At 32.0% G+C, this 23,817-nt stretch overlaps 1 protein-coding gene across 4 annotated transcripts in view; it reads left to right on the top strand.

Moving 5' to 3' along the window:
- The window catches only part of LOC145242375 (leucine-rich repeat-containing protein 71-like), a 124,076-nt gene extending 107,527 nt beyond the window's left edge, over positions 1-16,549 (top strand). For 3 of the 4 annotated variants that reach the window (XM_080105379.1, XM_080105378.1, XM_080105377.1), the window contains 5 exons: positions 2,073-2,119; positions 3,770-3,884; positions 7,608-7,726; positions 8,202-8,330; positions 16,413-16,549. In XM_080105379.1, coding sequence (XP_079961505.1) covers positions 2,073-2,119; positions 3,770-3,884; positions 7,608-7,726; positions 8,202-8,297 — 377 coding nt within the window. In that variant the 3' untranslated portion in view covers positions 8,298-8,330; positions 16,413-16,549. The remainder of the gene's footprint in view (positions 1-2,072; positions 2,120-3,769; positions 3,885-7,607; positions 7,727-8,201; positions 8,331-16,412) is intronic. The other variant, XR_013862721.1, reaches the window with a different exon arrangement.
- Positions 16,550-23,817: the final 7,268 nt, after the last annotated feature.

Below are 23,817 nucleotides of genomic sequence, written 5' to 3'. Positions count from 1 at the left end.
AAGCTGTTGCAATATTTTTGACACACTAAAAGGGTATGTTCACAAAAATTTGGGCGATTATGTTTATAATCAACAGGTGATCAAAATGAACCAATCAGAGGCCAGAATCGCTTTCTAAAATATCCTGAATGTGTTTGAATTCTTCAGTCACAGCTTTCAGTCTTGACATGAAAAAGACTATATTCTGTTGATCCTGACTGGATTAATTCTTTACCTGGAAAAACTTCTTTAACTGAATATATGCTGCCATTTTTTTTTTTTTTTTTGCTTGTGACAAATCCATTTTTCTATTTCAAGAATGGCTCTATACTCAAGAGAAGCCAATGTTTGTTGGGATGTTACATTATATCAGCAGGGATGATCATCTCTAGGCGAGCATGAAATGAGTTACACACTTTGTCAATCATGTCCTAGGGAACAGTCAGGATACTAAAAAGAGCTCTCGGTTGGTTTAAAAAAAAGCAAGGCAATGTTGGCAGCTGGTTTGCCTGCCCCGTAACCAGCATTACAATCCTCAAAGGAAGAAAATTAAAAAAAAAAAAAAAAAAAAGCAAATGCCTGCACGGTGATAGCCCACAGAGTGTCAGCCATGGTGTGGAAGTGCTTGTTGGTCTTGCTCTTAATCATGCCCCAGACGAAATAGTCAAAAGAGTTGCAATCGGGTGAAGAGGGTAACCACAAGTCTAGTGACTAATGGTAAAGAATCCTGTTGAGCAGCCATTCCGTGTTTACTGCTGGGAAATGTAATGGTGTCCAGTGATAATCTCGTCCATTCAGAGCTTCACCATGGTCCCCAGTACCTGCTGGTATTTCGTTTACTTTTTTGTCAAGTGTCGGATTTCACTACAACAGCTTATATCTATAAATATACATTATATAAACATAAATTCATACTGTACGAGTTTGTGGTCTTAACGAGGTACGAGGTAGTACCAAAACATGAATTAATTTGTGTAGAATATGTTAAATCTTTATATAATGTATATTTATAAAGCTCTATCTTGCATTGAGTACTTCAATCAGAATCAGAATTGCTATATGAACCCGAAACAAATTGTGCCAATATTCTGATACCAAAAACGATTCTTTTATTTGTTTCGTTTTTAGTTGTTTTTGTTTAAAACAAAATCTTCCATTTGTGCTACTAATGATAAAATGATAAATATTTTGTATTATTTGGATTCGTCGGACTACTGTTCTCATCTTGAGTGTGATTTTCACAACGTTTTGGTTGATATAACCTCCGACCTTCTTCAGGTGTATTTTGTCGAACTTGGGAATTGTGACAAAATTTCAAGAGGAACTCTTTATTTACTTCACCCTTCAACCTTAGGAAAACATCACTTTTTACAGTTGAATTTTCCAAGTACTCTAACCACTGCACCATGGGTCCGTGTGAGTTCAATCCTCAGTGTGGGCGACCGAAAAATACAATTGCGAATTACTTAGGACCTGTATCCAGTCATGGCTGATGGAACAAGATCGCGCTACCCCTGTGAAATAAATAAAAGGTTCCGCTCGAAATTCCATCCAAATTCCCGAGTTTGACAGAAACATTCCTGAGTTCCTGAGACAAGATACACCTGAAGAAGGTCGGAGGTTATATCAACTGAAACGTTGTGAAAATCACACTCAAGATGAGAACAATAGTCCAATGAATCCAAATAATATGAATAACCAATCCTCATCTCAAAAATTCAGAAATGTCATAAATATTTATTGACCTTAAACTACCAGTAAAACTAAAATCTATAAATCAGCCCCCCCCCTCTCAAGTTTATTTATACATTTGTGAAAATATATACACATTTTACATTAGTTTTTAGCATAATGTAAAAATAATTTAAAAAAAAACGAAACAAAAAAACAAGTAAATAATTCTGTAACTAAATATTTTTAAACAGAAAATCGTTATTTGCATCAAAACAATGTATTTGGAATCAGTAATGGTATCGGAATTGGGAAAAATATTGGAATTGTCCTATCACTAATAAATATTATTTCCACAATCATCTATAACTGTCCTTTTTTCTTACATCATCTAATATGATATAACGGTTATTTATGTGCAGATGTGGTGGCTACCAAAGGTGTTACAAAAACTCCACGCGAAGTCGAGGTAAATACATAAATTTCTTTTTTCCTTTCTACATTTTTTTTTTTTTACAATTGTAAGAAAACAATGACTTTGAACGCAAATATTTACCCATTTATCATCAGATTTGGTTTAACATCTGTTTTACATACTGCCATGTGTTATGTGGTTTGGAAAACCTGACCTCTATGTTAATCCTGAATCTGACCAGGTCTTTATTTATCCCTCTTTCTCTCAAGCACATCCTTATCACTAGGGCATAGCATATTCTTTTCATTGTTTTGACTCTCGAGTGTGTATCCGTTGATATCTTATATGCTTTTATATAGAGTGATGTGTTTCTCGGTTGATTAACTGTGTCTAAGTGTATCGGATATATACTCGAGAGTCAAAAGAATGAAAAGAATATGCTGTTGTCATAGCCCTAGTTATCATACACACCCATGTTTTCCTTGGCCTTCTCCTAACAACTCACCCGGCTATCTTAACTGGTCTACGTTTACTGACCTAACAACTTTACCCTGGTGTCTAACGCTGTCCCGTGAGGAGGCATTGTAAATAGGAACTTTCACCTATTCTTTCAATTTAATCAAACCAACAAAATCTGTAAAACATTCACAGCAAACACTTGACCAGCTTCAATTACTATCAACAATTTCTTGTACTCTCAATCTGTACCTAAAACTAAATGAAAATTTTCTTTCCTAGAACTGCCTGTCTGTGTAACACAATACTGCAGAGCTGCTTCCAAGCTGGCTACAACATGGTAGCTTTCAAGTCCAATGTAAACAAGTTCTTGTAGAGACGTCCTCTTAATCTAATTCTGCCCTATCTCCACCATTGTTAATAATCATGGTGTTGTCTCACTGGCCATCTGAGATTTATCAATCTTTATACTTGAGTGACTTTTGGGCCTTAATAAGTGGTGAGTTCTTAATAAAAAAGAAAAAAAAAAAGAAATCTCTTGTTCTGAAGACATCTCCCTATACTGTCCAGATTTAATTTTCCTCTGAGGTCCACCAGACCTAAGTCTGTCTAAGATTAGCATTATACATCCACTATATCATTTTCTCTCCATGCAACACATGTCTTCAACTCTCACTAGTCAGGTTTCATTTTTATTCATTGTTATACTGTGTATAAATGCCTAATCACATATACAACTCAAAATATTTAATCAAATAGACTCCAAAAGTTTCCATTGTAAATATATTATTTTTTAATCTTGTTCAATCCAAACAAGGCATATTGCCACTTAAATGTTGAGGCCACTATGATAATGAACAGATTTATAGGATGCTATCTAAGTTAGGCAACAAGATATTTATCCATATTTCATATGAATTTCTGCATGTTGTACACCCTCAATGAAAATACCTGCGACCCATCCAACTAGCAGCACAATTCCACCTCTTCACTGTAGAGGTTCCTAGATGCTGATTTTTTTTTATTCTAATACTTTCTTCAGACCACTTGTCTTTGGAATTACCTCCCTGCTTTCTGTTTTCCTGCCAATAACAATGTGCAGAAATTTACATGGAGTATGAACAAATGTCTTACTGCCTAACTCCCCACCCAGGTTGCCCCTATAAATCTGATCCTTACCACATTAGGTCCTTATACTTTAGCGACAATATGGCCTATTTGTTTATTTTTCATCATCTCTTCTTCCAGATCCAGAGTCCAACAGAACCGGTATTTCCACTTTTGGAACCAGCAGAATACAGTGAAACGGACAAACAACTGTGGATTCCTGGAAACCGGATGTTGAAATTATTGGATTTATCACGTGCGTTTTTTTTTTTGTTTTTTTTGTAAAATATTTTTGTCCTATTTATTTGAAATGGTGAATTTCACTTCCATTTGGAGGTTCTTTATTAGGTAGAGAAACATATTTGTAATTTGATTCGTCTCACCCTCTTTTCCTCTCTACAACTTTCTCTCACAGACAAGATGTTGCTATTTTTTTTTTTTTTTTTTTTACAAATATTATTATGGCATGTGTTTATCAGAATTGTCTGATCTATTCCTTACGTCTTTTTTTTTCCGACTTGTTTTACTTGTTAGTCTAGTGATGTTTATCAATCCACTGTTTTTGATACATCATTGCAATACAGCTTCCTGTTCTATCACTTCTTGCCAAAAACTGTAGGTTTATGGAACTCTTTTCTTGTTGACTATTTTCCTCCTACCTAGTCTTAGTCTTTACAAGACTAAGGCAAATAAGCATCTCCTGTCTTAATGATAATCATTTTTTTATTCCTCTTAGCTCCTTACACTAAGTGGCTTCATGTCTTGTCTTATCTTGAGCGATTTTCATAAAAAAAAGGTATGATTTTTTTCCAAGGTTGTAGCTAGAATAATGGAGCTGATTATCTTCGAATGCCAACAAATATTCGTCGTAAACTGTCATAAGTAATCCTGTTTCATTCATTTCGTTCATCATGTTTCAATCCATTCATAATATGCTTCATCATTCAATAGATTATCCATCAATCTAAGTAATTCTTATCCTCGAATGGCTTTTGGCTTTGATAAACAGTGACACATTAGTAAAAAAGAAAAAAGATTAAATTTAGAAGTCAATTATTTTTTAAATTCAGGAGTCACAATCGGTGTTTATTGTTTTGGCATCTGACTCCACATCTCTGTATTTCTTACGGATTATGGTTTGAAATTAAATTCTTTATTTGTTCATGCAAGAAGAAACGAAAAACAAGCAAAACATAAAGGTTGAATTACCCTTACAGAAACACAGCCTCCACTTCAAAAGGAAGATGCTATAAATAATATATATATATGTTATACATACATTATACGAGATAATAATGTTTACACACCTGCTCTTATTAAATCACCAAAGTTAAGCGACGTTGAACAAGGTCAGTATTAGATGGGTGACTATTTGGTAATACTAGACTAACCCATTTGGCATAATAGTAAAAATGTTTGCTGATGGGCAAGGAAACCAGAGTTTATCCTTGGTTGTGTTATGCCAAAGACTCAAAAATGTTACCTGATGCCCGCTTGCTAAACACTCAGCATCATAAGGTGAGAATCAAGGATAAGTGGAGTTATCCATGGAAAAGAGTGGCATTCTGTCCTACACGTCAGTGTAGTAGCTAATGAAAAGAGAGCCTTTAGGTTGCCGTCACCTATAATAAATCACTTTACTTCTTTTTAGGTGCTGTATGTCAACTCCCCTAAACAGGATGTATACAGGGTGGAATGATAAAATTGTCATCCTGGAAACGTTGACATGATTCCATTTCCGTTTGATGAAAACCGGTTTTCTTTTTTTGTTGCTGACCATCTGCTACTTGGCCAGTTGTCTACAAATTCCAAGAGTGATAGGAGCCTTCTATCATGTTTGAAAGTGACACAATGTTCAACGAGCAAAATCGGAGATGCGCCATTGTACAACTCATGCTCTCTACCGATCCAAGTTATGACAACAGGACCGTTGCCAGCACCGTCAAATGCAAATCCGGACGATTCAACGCTTCAGGGCACAGCTCAACAAAGTTTCAAGCCACGGTTATGGTCTTTGCTGTGGTTTCAAGTGAGGGCCACATCATGTCACCTCACATCTCTTGAAAGTCAACACAAAAGTGTACCTGGATGTGCTGAAGAGTGTGGTAATCCTATGGTGTAATCAGGTGGCTGCTGGCAGACTGTGGGTGTGGCAGCAGGACTCGGCACCGACCCACAAGTCCAAAGAGACCCAGGTTTGGTTTCAGAAGGAGTACTACGACTTTGTACCCTGTTCTTACTGGCCTCCTCCTCCTCCAAACTGACTATTTTGTTTGGTCAAGAATATCACCAACATGACCTCCCACAACACCAAAGCTAGCCTGATCGCAGCCATCCACCGAGTATTTGCTGAGCTCCCGCCAGCGCTTGTGGAAAAGGCATGCTCCTAGAGGTGGTGATTGAGGCTGAAGTGATTGCTAATCTCAATCATTTTTTATAAATATTATTACAGCGTGTGTTCTTCAGAATTGTCTGATCTATCCCCTGCTTCTTTTGTTCCAGCTTGTTTGACTCGTTTGTCTAGTGGTCTCCATCAATTCCTTGTTTTGATACATCATTGTAATAAAGCTTCCTATTCCAGTAGCTTCTTTCTAAAAACTGCAAGCTTGTAGAACTTCTTCCTGCTGACTGCTTTCCTCCTACCCATAACCTTGGTCTTTTCAAGACTAAGGTTAGTATGCATCTCTTGTCTTTGTGATAATCATCTTTCATTCTTGTTAGATCCTTACATCAAGTGGCTTCAAACTTTGTCTGAAGCGATTTCCATAAAAATAGAAATACATGTATATGGACCATCTTCCAATTACGGGATTTCCTTGGATTTTACTTGTGCAAATGGAAATTCTTTTAACTTTCTTGAAGTTATACATTTGGATTTTACCATTACTGGATTATTTATCTTCCACCAGACTATCCATTCATGTGTAATCACCTTTTTCTTCACCATATTCCCTCTGCTTCACTTTTTTGTTTTCAAGTAAGATCTTTGACTTACTTGTTGTTTCATCAAATACTTTTGTATGCAAAATCCGCTCCCGCATTTTGCTAATTCCTATCCTCTGATGAGAAGGAAAGTATTTCTTCGAAACTCCGCGGATTAAGGACTATCCACTTATCTAGTCTTTCCTTTTCAGATTAAATATGTTTTAAACTCATTTCAAAGTGTTTTTTAACATGTTTTATTAACTGTTTGCTCATATTATAAGCTCTATTTCCTATTTGGTTTTATCGAGCTTTTACATCTGGCTGAGATAACTTTATAAATATTAATTCTTTAATATTTATAATATACTTTAATTTTACCATCTTGGATCATTTTGGTAAATTTAATTGTAATTTTTATTTTATATATATATATATATATATAATTATTTTTTACTATAATAATTAAATACCTACAAACCCTAGTGTTTCATCCTTTCGGGAATCTTCAGTGCAAGGTGTCACGATTACTACCAGTCGAACGATTCGAACCCCGCATCACGAGACATCTCTGGCTCGATTAGCGGAGACCTAATCCATTCGGCTACCATTAACCGCTTGAAATAACGTTGAATTTTAAACATCTTAATTTTAAGTGTTCATTTACGCCAGCCAGACAGTGATCTAATCGTTATACGATGATCTACGCATAAGAGCTATATTGACCGACTTTTAATTCAACTGAAAGTGCTCAACGATAAGAAACGAATTTCTTAAAGGGGCTGTCATAATTATTTTTTACTATAATAATTAAATACCTACAGACACTAGTGTTTCATCCTTTCGGGAATCTTCAGTGCAGGGTGTCACGATTACTACTAGTCGAACGATTCGAACCCCGCATCACGAGACATCTCTGGCTCGATTAGCGGAGACCTAATCCATTCGGCTACCATTAACCGCTTGAAATAATGTTGAATATTATATAAGTATATGAGATGATATTTTAAATGATTTTGTATCTTTTTTGTTCTTTTCATTCCGATCCTCTCTCTAGGGAATAAAATCACGGCTGCGGGGATCAAATATCTTCTGGACGCTATGCTCTATCAAGCTGAAATTGCTCAAGGTCATTCACAAAATTTCTTCCCGGGTCTTTTGCAATTAAGAGTCAAGGTGAGGTTTAATTGAATTTTTTCTTTCACAGGTATTGTTGGATTTTTGGTTTTACGTCTATGATAGAAATATAAAAATTACATTACTAAACTCTAAAAAAAAAAATAGGTACGTTCGTACAGTTTCTAGACGACAAAAAATGGAGTGTGTTTATAAAGTTTCCCGATGACAGAAAATGAGGTGTGTTCATAAAATACCCAGATTTTGAAAATTAGTTGTGTTCATAAAGTACCCAGACATTGGAAAGGAGAGATGTTTATGAAGTACCCAGATTTTCGAAAATAGGTATCCAGATAAATAACTAGACTTTTGAAATGAGCTGTCTTCATAAAGTTACTGAGCCATGGCTATATTTCCCAAAACTATAATATCCAAGAATTGACTGCACCTTGACTTTAATTTTCTTTAACATCTAACATTATGTGGAAGAATATGTAACTCGTTTTATTAATATTTTTGGATTTATATTTTATAGAAGAACGATGTTTCCGACGATTGTGAGTATGTCAAAGAATTGGTCGAATTGATGCAGCAACGTGAACCCTATAAAAGAATAGAAGATGAAACATAAAAAACAAAAAAATAAATAAAGGAAACAAAAACGGTAAGAACAAAAAAGGAGTCAAAATTATGGGGAAAACACATAAATATGAAATTATTTAATCTTTCTTCTTGTTGTTCCAAATATGGGATAACAAGTAATAATGGTCGTATTAATGAAGGAAAAAGAACATAATTATCCAATAATTTGATTGGATTAAGCTTGAAATAACAATCTGACATGCTTTCATTTCAAGTAAAAGCACTTTTGGTAAATGTGTAGTGTAGCGGCGTAAATTATTTGACAAACAAAAAATTATAAAAACTATTTTTATATAAAACACATTATTAGACCCAAAGACTGAAATAATAAAACCAGAAAAATTTCATTTTTATTATATTTTCATCATTTTTTATTAGACTAAATTTACGACATTCAAGGCTTATATAATTTGGCCTAAGGTTTGACAGCTTGGTCTTTTTGAGGCCAAATTTAGTCTTTTTTACGCTCTTTCATTACAAAAAAAATATGACGGCCAAAAATATGGTTCATTAAAGAGCTTAAAAAAGGCCAAATTTGGCCTTAAAAAGGCCAATCTGTCAAATCTTAGAAAAGCTAAATTTTAAAAGCAATATGGCGACCTCGAATATCGTACATTTAGTCTATTAAAAATGATGAAAAAATAATAAAAATGAAATTTTTTCTGGTTTTATTTCAGACATAGGGTCTAATAATGTGTTTTATATAAGAATAAATAATTTTTATAATGTTTTGCCTGTCAAATAATTTATGCTGCTAAACTACACAATTGCCGCATTTTTGATCTATCACATTTAAGTTTGATATAGAATTTTCTTTGCTCTCTTACAATTCAGTCTGATGTAAGTGTTTATTTTATAAATTTAATTGATTAAAATTTGAAATAATATTTTTTCTAATTAATTTTATTAGTTAAAATTTGAAATAAGATTTCTTGTATTAATTTAATTGGTTGAAATTTGAAATAACATTTTTTTTATTAATTTAATTGGTTAAAATTTTAAATAAATTTTTTCATTAATTTAATTGGTTAAAATTTCAAATAGCATTTTTTAAAATTAATTTAATTGGTAAAAATTTGAAATAACACTTTGTTTTTCCAGTATGCCTCTTTCTCTTGAAATGGATTGAAAAAATTATTCCAGTTTGAAATAATTACAGTTTTTTTGGTTCTTAATGCTTAAGTTTGTAAATAATAACATTTTTATCCGTTTGTGCTGAACTTTGAACGTTTTAATTGGCCTACCGTGTTTAAGCTTGAACAATTGCTTTTCCTTTGGTCTGTCACTCTTAAATATGAAATAATAGCACGTTTGTTCGTCTGTCACTCATAAAACAATAACATTATCATTGGTCCATCACACTTCAGTTTGAAACAATATCATTTTCTGTTGTATGTTTGGAATAATGACATTATTTTTTTGTTGTCTGTCACGCTTAATATTGGACAAAAAGAGAGTTATGTATTTTTATTGTCAAAAAGTATTTTTCAGCATTTCTACCATCATTATATCAGAACGAGATTTTGTAGTCAATAAATGGAGTTTTCAAATAAAAAACAATGGTTTCTACTGATTTTTTTTGTCAATTCTAATAAATTATAATGTTAGCTTCCAAATTATGCAATCGAAATTACCTGAATATTTCTGAATTATTTAAAAAAAAAAAAAAAAAAGAAAGCAAGATGGCCGCAATTTTCACCTGCGATTTGATTATGTATTAACAGGTGAAAAATTGCGGCCATCTTGTTTAAATCGAAACGAAAAATTACCTCCCTTTTGAACTTTCCTGTGTCTTGCATAAGCAAATACAATCGTTTTCATCAAATTCTATTTTTATTTTCTTTAATAAATATTTTTCTACCTCATCGATTTTCGTAATTTTTGGATATAATCATCTTAAAAATACGAGAAATACGTAGATACCATTGGTTTCATTGTATTACGATTTCCGAAATTTCGTTCTAATAGTGTAGAAGCACCTATTTTTCTCTTCGAACCAAAGGGAAGTAAGTCTGTATTGAACGTATCACCACCACCACCACCACCACCACCACCACCACCACCACCATGTCCATTTTACATACTGGTATGTATTGCACAGCTTTAAGAAATTGACTTTCAAAGTAAACTATCTCTATTCATTCTATTTTGTGGACTGTTATCCTCATCTTCATAGTTGTTGCTGTTTCACCACGTTTCGGACAACTCATCCTCTGGCCTTCTTCAGGTGATTCTTCAGGTGACAACAACTATAAAGATGAGGATAACAGTCCACAAAAATGAATGAATGCACAAATTACTCATCTCAAAGGACTCCAATAAAAATAATATATAAATTATTTCTTGTCAGGTCAATATTCATCCCTCCTTCCCTTCAGGTAAATTTCTATCTCTTCCTCCCATATTTTCCTTCGTCTTCCCTGGAAACTGAAATTGCTACCTTAGCTCTGCTACACCCGTTCTTTCAACATCTGCTCACATTTCCCTATATTGTCCAGATTTAATCTTCCTCTGAGATCATCAGAAGTAAGCCTTACATGACACATTATACAAATAGTATATTCTCACGTCATTTCTATCAATTTAACACACGCCCTCAAACTTCACTGGCCAGGTTTCAGTTCCATACTTGATCATACTGCATACACATGCTTGATAGACTATTTCCTTGGTCAACAGTGATAACGCTCTGCTGGTTAGCAATGGCAGAAGTTTTTGAATTTATTCTATCCACTCTTAATTTTTGCAATCACACTAGCACCTGTTCCATCCTGTGCTCCAATGATATCACTATGATAACTGTTGTGGCCCTAGGAAAGGGTCATAAAGAAATACTCAAGCAGCAGGTTTAGGTAGAAAAGAATATATTGTACAAGAAAGTGATACAAAGAAAGATAGTCGGTTTTTACCGGCTGTGGAGTTAAACAGTCTGTAGTCTCATGTTAGGTTGCGATATTTCCCCAGAAAGTATGAACTATTAAGGGTTTTCTAATGATTAGAAAGTCCATTATGAGTGAATGGATAAGCCCCCATAACACCAACTACCCAAGCCTTTATTCTGCAAGGGGTACTAGTACATTTTCCTTTTTCATACGACAACCCTCTCACTATATAGTAGGACGTCATCACATATAGACAAACTGTCCTGTATTTGCTGGTCTTTTCTTTGGATTTTCTGTTAATAAAAATATAAATTCATTTATTTTGGTGCTTTGCATTTAATTTCATGCAGTGTGATTGTTACTGCATTTGTTCTTCAATCTTGTGAATTGAATAATGTGATTCAACAATTTGCGTTTTTTATATAGTTATTTTTAAACGTAGTCGATGATAGAGTGATTCATTTTTGTTGCGGCTTGAGACGACTTTTTATTATTAGATGAACTTGAGCTTTAAATGCAGAGACCAGGAAAGAATGCAACTCAGTATAAAAGAAATAAAGATTTAATTTTTTTTTTTTTTTTGCATAAAATCTTCAAAAGCATATCTCTGCTATTCAAAAATGTCTGAGGACAATCAGAAAAAAAAATGACATCCTCCACTGTTAACAATAACAGAACTACATCATTCATCAGAATATGTAAAATGATCAATTAAGGAAACTCTGGTGTAGCCTTGGGCAAAAAATGCCTTAATTGAAATTTAAATGTTGTATGCTTTTATGAAATTTCATATTTGAGGATCTCTTGTTGTTTGCACTGATTGTCATGATTTTTTTTATTCCTTCAGGATGTAACTTTATTGCCACAATCTTTTCTTGCCTCTGTTTTTAGTATTTACTGACATTGTGCTGCCAAGCTGCATGACAGTCTTCTGGTTTGTGTTGGATTTTAATGAATACAAGCGCTTATTGGCTGTGCAGTTCAATTTTGGTGGGGTGAATTTATTTTGGAAATTTCTATCACACTCACGCATTTAACTGATTGCTCCAAGAGGTTTTCACAGAATTCTTTGGGAGTGAATCTATCTGTTTTTGCTATTGTGTAAGTCTCCTTGGTTTTCTGCGTATGCTAACACTACCACCATGGATTTGTTTACTTTTTGACATAGACGGTAGAGGCTGCCCAGTGACTAAATTCAACTTTTGATAGGATGCCAGTGTTTTTTTTTTCAAGTCTTCCAAGCTCTTCATTAATTTTCTCCAATGCGGCAAACAGTACATTGCTTATTGTCTTGAATACTGGTTGCATATTATCTTTGAGTTCAAATCTGGCTGACATTTGATGTATTTTCCCAAATCAGCTAAGAAAACTGCAGAGAAAGTTTCTTTTAATTTTGACTTGAGATTTTCTCATTAGAGTTTCCACTTTTTGACAAAATGTGTTTATAGGCAAACCCAATGAATTAAATTGTTGGATCCGAATAATCTTACAAAATATTTCCTGTGTTTTTCAACACATAAACTTTTAATTTATCAATAAAATAAATGTAAAATTAGCGATTAATTCACTTTCAGAATTTATTTTCGACCAAATCACTGTTTTCACTGTTTTGCAATACTTTAGAATGGTAGGTTTATTTAAGCTTTTCCATATATATATATATATATATATATATATATATATATATATATATATATATATATATATATATATATTCAATATAGAATGTTAGGTTTATTTAATCTTTTCCAATCTTTTATATATATATATATATATATATATATATATATATATATATATATAGTGCCAGCAAAAAGAAAGTCTGCACTTGTAATTTTTTCCCAAACTGCAAATTTAAGCAAAATTTAATGAACTGTTTAAAAAACCTATAACTCATTTGATTCGCCTTTTATTCCTCTATAATTTTACCTGTTCATATTTGACTTTTAATTGAAATATTTTAGTGTTCATATCAATTTAAAAAAATAACTTCAAATTGAGGAGGCAAAAAGAAAGTCCGCAGCAACAAATTCGCTTAAAACCAGCTTAAATTATCGCCCCGAAATCAGTTTAAAATATCCACGAACAGGCATCTCTTATCGTAATTGTTGTTGTTCAAGGTTATACAACGTAACATTTAGTCCATATGCCACGACTTTCTCTTAGTGATCATCAGGTTTATCCAATTAAGAAATCGGCCGCAGATTGAAATGTGATGAGAAAACGGTACAAAAGACTGTGCAAAAGCAACAGTGTTCATGATGCCTCTAAATCTGGTTGTACTAGAGTTACTTCTAACAGGGAAGACAATGCTATCAAGATGCACAACCTAAGAAACAAATTTGAAACAGCTCCCCAAATCCAACAGCAGTGCAATCTTGTTAAGAAGTGACCTCTTTCTACTGTCAAGAACAGATTAAAGGAATTTAATTTGCAAGGATATGTTGCAAGACACAAACCAATGATTTCTGTAAAGAACAGAAAGCGCCATCTCGACCTCGTCAGATGCAATGAAGATCATGACTCTTCATAATTGGTCAAAAGTGCTTTTTAGTGATGAAAGCAAGTTCAATAGGCTAGTATCGGAGGAAAAGCGAAGAATTTAATCCTAGGTGCTCAGTTTCAATGCTGCAAAGTGGTGGAAATTCAGTTTTGGTGTGGGGCATTATTAGTGCCAATAGTCCAGGGCCTATAGTTCGTTTGAAAGGTCGAATTAATTCGACAAAGTACATTAATATGTTGACTGAGCATTTTCTACCCTACTTTAGTCGGAATTCGGATGATAATCCCATCATCATGTAGGATAATGCTCCCATTCACAAAGCTGGCATTATCAAGAGGTTCCTGGAAGACCATGATATTCCGTGTTTGGATTGGTCTGCACAATCTCCAGACCTCAATCCTATCGAAAATGTATGGCATTACATCAAGCAACAGTTACGCAATGATAAAATTTCAAATTTGGAAGAACTTTGGATAAAAATTAAAGAAAAGTGGGATGCCCTTTCCCCGGAGTATTGCTGCAGTCTAATTTAAGAAATTCCCAAAAAATTGCAGGCTGTCAAATTGTAGAAGGGCTATGCTACTAAATATTAACTAGTTCATTGTGTTCCTGTTGTATTTGTGTTGCATTAATGTTCTAAAGTTACATTTAAATAATAATTTTCCATTGTGCAGACTTTCTTTTTGCCTCCTCAATTTGTAGTTATTTTTTTAAATTGATGTGAACACTAGAATATTTCAATTAAAAGTCAAATATGAACAGGTAAAATTATAGAAGAATAAAAGGCCAATCAAATGAGGTATAGGTTGTTTACATTAAATTTAGCTTAAATTTGCAGTTTTTGAAAAAATTACAAGTGCGGACTTTCTTTTTGCCACCTGTAATTGATAAGGATGACCTCGAATTTAACTCCAACTTCACTTTTTTAGAAATATTTTCATCAGCACATATTTATGTATGTTTTTATTTTCTTTTTCATTTGCTTTAGCGTATCGTACCTGACTTGTAATTTTATCCTTTGCTCTACAAAGGAATATTTATGTTCAATTCTGTCACAAACCAGGAAAATTTTTGTGGGCAGTCTTTATCTCAATGTAGGGATTTACATCGATAACATAGACTTGATGGTGACTTATGAGGTGCCGTAAATAAGTTTTCAGACTTTTTTTTATACAGGCATTTAAAACTGTCGTAAACTCTTAAAAATTCAGTATATTATTGATAAACATCTTATGAGATGACTGACTAATTTTTATGATTTCAGGTTCAAATGAAGAGCTACAATACGAATTGGAATACACCTTACTAAAGCCTGATTATCTCAGTCGTGAATTTCAAAAATACAATATGGATGAGAGGACACTTTAGAAGAACGATATGTAATAAAATTCTGTTTTAATATTGAAAAATGCCACAGAAACATATGGAATGCTTCAGACTGCTTTTGGACCATTTTCAGTTTTTGAGTGGCATAAGAGATTAAAGAAGGAGTGTGTGGGAGATAATAAGAGGTGTAGGAGGAGTAAGGAAGTCAGAACCCCAGAGTTGATTGGCCAAATAAAGAATTTCATGAATAAGGACCGTCGTGTGTCTATAGAGACAATAAGTGCACAGTTTGATGTCAGTGTAGGAACTGTACATATAATTATTTGCAAGGAACTGGAGATGCGGAAGATTTGTGAAAAGTTTCTCCAAAAGGTGCTGCATCCTTGTCACAGAAGATTTGACAAAGATGGGCATCAAGACACTTCCTCACCCTCCCTATCATTCAGACTTTGCTTCCTGTGACTTTTGGTTATTCCCTAAACTCAAAATACAAAACCAAAATTTTATGAAGATTAAAAGATGTATGTTCATCCGTCAGAACGACGATGACCATCTGATCATCCTAGAGGGATAATCGATGACACTATGAAGCAAGAGTTGTACAATCACTAACCCCACACCTCTCCTGAGTCAGCACTGCTTGATTCCAGTGGCAAGGAGAATTCCAGAATGACTGAAAATAATGCTGAATTAGCGAAGAACACATACAGCACCTAATATTCTCAAACTGTCACTCATTTAAGTACTGACCAGGTTCAGTGATGCTTAACTTTGATGATCAATGCCATATATAAAAATGTCAGATATACTGATACTAAACCTCTAAATATCTAGAATCCGATTTTGGTCAAGATTTAATATATAATTTTGATTCTAGAAAATGTCTAAAACTTTAAGCTTAAAAGGTCTTAAGAAGAAATTAAAATTCAGGGGAACTTGTTTGATTGGTGTCTTGTGATTATTGATCAGATTCAATGCAAACCTGAAATATTTCATTTTCATTCATTTTTACATTTTATTCAAAGATAGTCTTTTTTAAAAATATTTTCTGTTTAATTTGAATGGATCCCTGCATATTCTAGTTATTAAATGAATTACAACATTTTATTTTATTTTTTAATTTTATTATTATCTCTTATTATTTTATTTTATTAATTTTTTTGTATAAGATGAATCTTTGACAGACGAACCCGAGTTCAAAGAAAATCGACTTAAGAGAAAGAGATATAAATAAAAACCTGGTCAGAGATAGGCTTGTTTGGAAGTCAACCATTTAAAGTCATTCGATGCTTGCTGGCAAGTAAAATGGACAATGATGATGATGATGATAATGTGTTTGAAAATTTTCTTGGAATCCGAAACTGAAAATGTTTATTTATTTATTTTTTTCTAGATTGTCACAGTTTAGGCAGCAAATGGACAGAAAAGAAGGTTATGGTCAATTCCTGCCTGATATGACGTTTCTGAATTTTTGAGATGAGGATTTATTATTTGTATCATTATTCATCGGACTACTGTTCTCATCTTGAGTGTGATATTCATAACGTTTCAGTCGATATAACCTCTGATCTTCTTCAGGTGTATCTTGTCGAACTCGGGAATATTTCTGTCATACTCGGGAATTTGGACGGAATTTCGAACGGAACCCTTTATTTACTTCATGAAGGTAGCGTGCTCTTGTTCCGTCAGCCATGACTGGATAGAGGTCCTAAGTAATTCGCAAATGTATATTTCGGTCGCCCACACTGAGGATTGAACCTTCAACCTTCAGGAGAATATCACTTTTACAATTGATTTTTCCAAGTACTCTAACCACTGCACCATGGGTCCTTCTGTCCAAATTCCCGAGTTTGACAGAAACATTCCCGAGTTTGACAAGATACACCTGAAGAAGGTCAGAGGTTATATTGACCGAAATGTTGTGAAAATCACACTCAAAATGAGAACAGTAGTCCAATGAATAATGATACAAACAATTCCTTCCTGAGTTCCAACCTTAACCCTAACCTTCACGTTAAAGAAAATTCACCATTGCTGTTTGTTTGTTTTTTTTTCTTATATTTTCATTTGTAAATAAAAGATGAAGAAGAAAATTGAAGAATTTTGTTTATTTTCTTCTTCTTTGTCCGTTTCCAGCACACATCTGTAGACCGAGGAATGATTAATAAATCTTAAATAATAAAAGACAAAAATCTCTTAAAATTAATCTACATAAATAAATATTAACATTTTGGTAACTTTGATGTTTATCTTTTAAATTAGACCATAAAGAAATGAAAAAGAAAAAAGAAATCACTTTGCCTGAACACATGTGTGTGTGTGTGTGTGTGTGTGTGTGTGTGTGTGTGTGTGTGTGTGGACAGACAGACAGGCATCAGCCAATCACCACCTCCCTTTCTCTATAAACTTTTCTTGCCTATGTGGTCGTTAGTATACCTTTCATGCCTTTCACGAAAAACACCCGTCTAGCTGAAACCATTGTCAGTAATTTTCCCCACTCTTTATCTGTGCCTAAATCAAAACGTAGATTCCATGAACAAAGCTTCTTTCTTAGAAGTGCACATCTGTGAAATTCTCTTCCGTTTGCCTGTTTCCCACCTGACTACAACTTGGATGTCTTCAAGTCCAACATAAACAAATTTCTGATGAATGGCCCCCTAAAGTAAGACACTTTATCAAATCTCCAATACTAACTATTACTACAATACTATCTCATTGATTACTGTACACGCAATAACCCTGATCCCTGAGTGGCTTCCGGGCCTTGATAAGTGGTGACCTCCATGTAAAAAAAAAAAACCTTTCTCGCTAGTGCTATTTTAAGTTGATTTAACATAGTATAAAATTCAGGTACTTTTCTTGCTTTGTATCTTTCTAGTCGTAATGTATAGACACAGTGGCCTAGAAAGAAAATTTCTGCTGAGCTCAAATTTTATGTAAAAATTGAAATTGAATGAAATCCTTACTTCACATAAAAATTAGAAAAATAATTATTTGTAAGGAAAGATTTTTTTCGCTCAAAAAAGAGTTTTTTCATATTGAACGACAAAGTCCATCTTTTGAACATTTCCTCTCCAACCATTAATTGACTGTGAATAACGCATGGTAAATTACAGATTTCACACCTCCAAGAATTGGCCATTAACTGATGCTTAACAATCCATTGAATCGTTTCAAAATTGTCAGTCACCTTCATGACAGTTGGAATATTGTTATTTTTTCAGTCTACATGAAATCATTGTCATAAACATCATTTACAAGATTTGTTGGATGCATTCTAAGAAATCAGTCGCCATTTTCTTTCTAGGCCGATATGTTTACACATTACCCTTTCTAGATATAAATCGAGGGAGAGATAGTCACATTTTGTCTTGTAACAAGTTTTTAAATAAATGAGAGATTGATTTCTAAGCTGGAGCTTTTTTGCTTTAAATAGGAATTTTATTGCCTCTCAGTTCTAGATGTAAAAGAATGGAGCAGCTATTTTTAAAATAAAATCTGTGAAGGTGTATGTCTTCTGCACTTTTGATTGAAAACATGGAAACATCTTGTGAGTATTTGTGTGAAGCTTCCGATTGACTTGATGCGCGAATGTTTGCTTTCTGTGTTTTAGACAATGTATTTGATGTGAAGTGATGGCTAATATGACAAATATAAAACAATGAATTAAATAAAACTCCTCGTATAAATCAACAATTGATATTTATCCTTCATTTGCAATGGAAGAAAGAATTATTTAGTTCTTGTCCAAAATTCTCCCTATATTAAAAAACAAAAATGAAAAAAATCCGTAAGATGTACGTACCCATAATAAAGCGGAAATGCCATATTCCAAAAATTATGTAAATTGATCAAGTAGTTTCAATTTTATAAAGAAAATCATTATAAAGTGTTTAATGGTCATTAACACAACATAAATTTAGTAAGTATGATCTACCTATATTACAGGTTTACTTAATATAGGTACTTTGGTACCTATATTACAGGTTTACTTGTTTCTCAAAATATGCACTGCTTCATTGAAATTTCTTACTCCCCGCTTTTCTTCTTCCTGATTATAATTTTTTGCTTGCTCCCACAATACTAGATGGCTTACTTTTTCCATTATATTACAGCTTTTCAATGTTTTTCTAGTCTCAACTAAAGCGAAAGGCACGTCTCACCTTTGTATATTTCCACACACTTACATTTACGCAATTCTTGATCTCGTGGATTGAATAAAGTGCGCAGGTCAAAATTCTGTCTAAATTTTCAGGAATTCAATAATACCTAATCATTTTGTTTTAGTTGCAGATGGGTCATCTAGTGATTTATCAGAATATAAAGTCTTCACTGCCACTGGAATAAGATTATTAAGTAAATGAAACAAAATGCTTTTTCCCCCTACATTTTAGCACACTTGGCGACATTTTTTGAACGTCTATTCATCAGTATTTTGCTTAATTTTCGATTTTGAGATTCGTCTATGACTCTAATGAAACTGCAATTTGTTTTTGTTTTTTTAACTGAACACGCGTTACACTATCTTTATTTTTAATTAAAAACACTTTAAAATAAGTTAAAACACAAAACACTTATCAGGGTACGTAGAATAATAACATTAGTTTGCATTTGGTACATTTCTTTGTTTGTGTATTTATTTGTGTATTTATTTGTGTATGTATTTCTTTGTGTATTTCTTTGTTTGTGTATTTCTTTGTGTATTTATATGTTTGTTTTATTTGTGCATTTATTTGTTTGTGTATTTATTTGTTTGTGTATTTCTTTGTTTGTGTATTTATTTGTTTGTGTATTTCTTTGTTTGTGTATTTATTTGTTTGTGTATTTCTTTGTTTGTGTATTTATTTGTTTGTGTATTTATTTGTTTGTGTATTTATTTGTTTGTACAATATTTGCTTGTGTATTTATTTGTTTGTACAATATTTGTTTGTGTATTTATTTGTTTGTGTATTTATTTGTTTGTGTATCTGTTTGTGTATTTCTTTTTTTGTGTAATCATTTGTGTTTGTATTTACTTGTTTGTGTATTTATTTGTTTGAACATTTATTTGTTTGTGTAATTGTTTGTTTGTATATTTGTTTGTACATTTACTTGTTTGTGTATTTATTTGTTTGTGTATTTATTTGTTTGTGTATTTCTTTGTGTATTTGTTTCTGCATTTATTTGTTTGTGTATTTCTTTGTTTGTGTGTTTATTTGTTTGTGTATTTGTTTGTGTATTTATTTGTTTTTGTATTTGTTTGTTTGTGTATTTGCTTGTGTGTGCATTTCTTTGTTTGTGTATTTGTTTGTACATTTATTTGTTTGTGTATTTTTTTGTGTATTTATTTGTTTGTGTATTTCTTTTTTGTGTATTTATTTGTTTGTGTATTTCTTTGTTTATGTATTTATTTGTTTGTGTGTTTATTTGTTTGTGTATTTGTTTGTGTATTTATTTGTTTGTGTATTTGTTTGTGTATTTGTTTGTTTGTGCATTTCTTTATTTGTGTATTTGTTTGTACATTTATTTGTTTGTGTATTTCTTTTTTTGTGTATTTATTTGTTTGTGTATTTATTTGTTTGTGTATTTATTTGTTTGTGTATTTGTTTGTGTATTTATTTGTTTTGTATTTGTTTGTTTGTGTATTTGTTTGTTTGTGCATTTCTTTGTTTGTGTATTTGTTTGTACATTTCTTTGTTTGTGTATTTCTTTGTTTGTGTATTTATTTGTTTGTGTATTTATTTGTTTGTTTGTGTATTTATTTGTTTGTGTATTTCTTTGGTAATGTATTTATTTGTTTGTGTATTTATTTGTTTGGGTATTTATTTGTTTGTGCATTTATTTGTCTGTACATTTATTTGTTTGTGTATTTATTTGTTTGTACATTTATTTGTTTGTGTATTTATTTGTTTTACATTTACTTGTTTGTGTATTTATTTGTTTGTACAATTATTTGTTTGTGTATTTATTTGTTTGTATATTTATTTGTTTGTGTATTTATTTGTTTGTGTATTTATTTCTTTGTACATTTATTTGTTTGTGTATTTGTTTGTGTATTTATTTGTTTGTGTATTTATTTTTGGTACATTTATTTGTTTGTGTATTTATTAATTTGTGTATTTATTTGTGTATTTGTTTATTTATTTGTTTGTGTATTTATTTGTTTGTGTATTTATTTGTTTGTGTATTTATTTGTTTGTGTATTTGTTTTTGTGTATTTATTTGTTTGTGTATTTATTAATTTGTGTATTTATTTGTGTATTTGTGTATTTATTTGTTTGTACATTTATTTGTTTGTGTATTTATTTGTTTGTGTATTTATTTGTTTGTGTATTTATTAATTTGTGTATTTATTTGTGTATTTGTGTATTTATTTGTTTGTTTGTGTATTTATTTGTTTGTGTATTTATTTGTTTGTGTATTTATTTGTGTATTTGTGTATTTATTTGTTTGTGTATTCATTTGTGTATTTGTGTATTTATTTGTTTGTGTATTCATTTGTGTATTTGTGTATTTATTTGTTTGTGTATTTATTTGTGTATTTGTGTATTTATTTGTTTGTGTATTTATTTGTGTATTTGTGTATTTATTTGTTTGTGTATTTATTTGTTTGTATTTGTGTATTTATTTGTTTTTGTATTTATTTGTTTGTGTATTTATTTGTTTGTGTATTTATTTGTTTGTGTATTTATTTGTTTGTGTATTTATTTGTTTGTGTATTTATTCTTTGCTTTCTTTTTGCTTTGTTGGCTATTTTGGAAAATCATCAATAAATAAATGAATAAATAAATAAAATAAACACAATTGGATATTTTTTGAACATTCGACATTTGAAAGAAGCATTTAAATTGTTGAATAGAAAGTTATTCGAACTAGATTGTTCATAAAATTCTTGTGAAATAAAAGATGGAACGCTTAGAGAAGCTATTTATATCCAATCATTTTATAAGCAGAGATTATAATAATAATACCTAATCAACAACAACAACAACAACAACAACCACCACCACCACAGTTATGATTTTGACCACTTGTGCAGTTTACGGATCGTGCTATTTTTTTTAGATATGATTTTTAAGTTAAATTCAATTTCTACCGTATCTTTTGTTATCTAACTCACCTACGTTAAAAATGGGTTTCTAAATAATAAAGTTATTATTTCCATAAACTGAACAAGTACCTAATTTTGTAATAATTTGGTTCAATTTATAATTTAATGACCAGGCGAATTTAGTAAATATATAAAAACAATCATTCATTCATTTACGATATAGTTAAAAAAAAAAAAAGGAGAGAGAATAAAAAAAGAGCAAAGAAAGAAATGAAACTAAGACGAATCCCGGGCAACGGTGAATAGATGCGCAACTAATTATTTATATTATCTTCTTAAAAAAAAAAAAAAAATGAAATCTTAGCGTTTTAAATTAGATGTTGAAAACTTTCTATCAAGGTTTGTTCGATTTTATAATTTTAGTTCAATAAAAAATAATTTTATTAATCGGAAAAATTATATATATATATATATATATATATATATATATATATATATATATATATATATATATATATATATATATATATAAACGCATATTGTTTTTTATAAATATTATTTTTATTTATTTTAATACGTAACAAATGATAGCTAGAAGAAAATCTATGGAAGCATAATAAGGAAATAATTAATAGTTATCTTTTCTTGGAAATAGGAGTAACGTCCCTTGGATTTCACTTGAGTTTTCTACCGATTTCCAGTTTGTTGTCAATGATCGTATATTCTTATAAGAATAAATAAAAAAATAATAATAGTGGACGGTGTAATTTCATGAAACGATGATAAAACAAATTACGAACAAGACACAACTATATCATATTAGACTTACCCGTCACCGCTTACGTCACATTAATTACCATCATTTATTCTATTTTGATTTCAATCGAAAATTCATAAACCGTGACATATTTTGATACATTTTTCGGGTTTGTATTACTGTACACACAGATTCGAAAAAGTTGTCAAAAAAACAAATATATAAAAAATAAATGTTATCAAAGGCAAGATAAGTTACTTTTCTACCTAACTGCCAACTGGATATATTTTTAGTGTTTTTCTTTTTTTTTTCTTTTTTTTTTTTTTACATTTTCACCCCAAACAAGGCATATTGCCACTTTGATGTAGGGGCTACTATCAGGGACATAAGCTACAGGGGTACTATGTGGGGAGTTGGGCAGCAAGATGTCGGTTCACATTACACTTGAACTTCTGCATGTCAGTATAGTTGGAGAAGCAGGGGACCAGAAGGGAATTCCAAAGTCTAACAATTCTGGGGAAGAAACTACTGGTTAGAAGGCTCTCTTACATCTAGGGATCTCAACTGTGAAGGGGTAGGATTTTGCTGCTTGTCAGGTTTGTCGGAGGTATTTACGTCGAGGGGTACAAGTGCTTGCAGTTCGTCAAAACATTCACCGTTACAGTACTTGTAGAACAGGCAGAGGGATGCTACATTTTGTTGATGGGGCAGTCTAAGCTTCAGATACCAGTTCAGGACCCATTAGGTTGGTGACTCTCTTTTGAACCTTGTCTAGGAGTGAGAGACTAGTAGCAGATGCACCAGCCCAAATATGACAACAATACCCCATAAATGGGCGAATGGTGGCCTTATAGAGGTACAGGATACTTTTAGACGTTAGTATCTTTCTAGCACGGTAGAGAGAACCTATCTTTTTCGCAGTGGTCCTGGCAATGCTCTCAATGTAATTTTTCCAACTCATGTTTCCTGTGAACATTAGGCCTAGGAGTTTAAAAGATGTACTTTCAGATA

This window comes from Euprymna scolopes, chromosome 21 (genome assembly GCF_053919585.1).
Source record: "Euprymna scolopes isolate OS-2025 chromosome 21, ASM5391958v1, whole genome shotgun sequence".
Taxonomy (NCBI): Eukaryota; Metazoa; Mollusca; class Cephalopoda; order Sepiida; family Sepiolidae; genus Euprymna; species Euprymna scolopes.
This window is presented reverse-complemented; position numbering and strand designations above follow the sequence as displayed.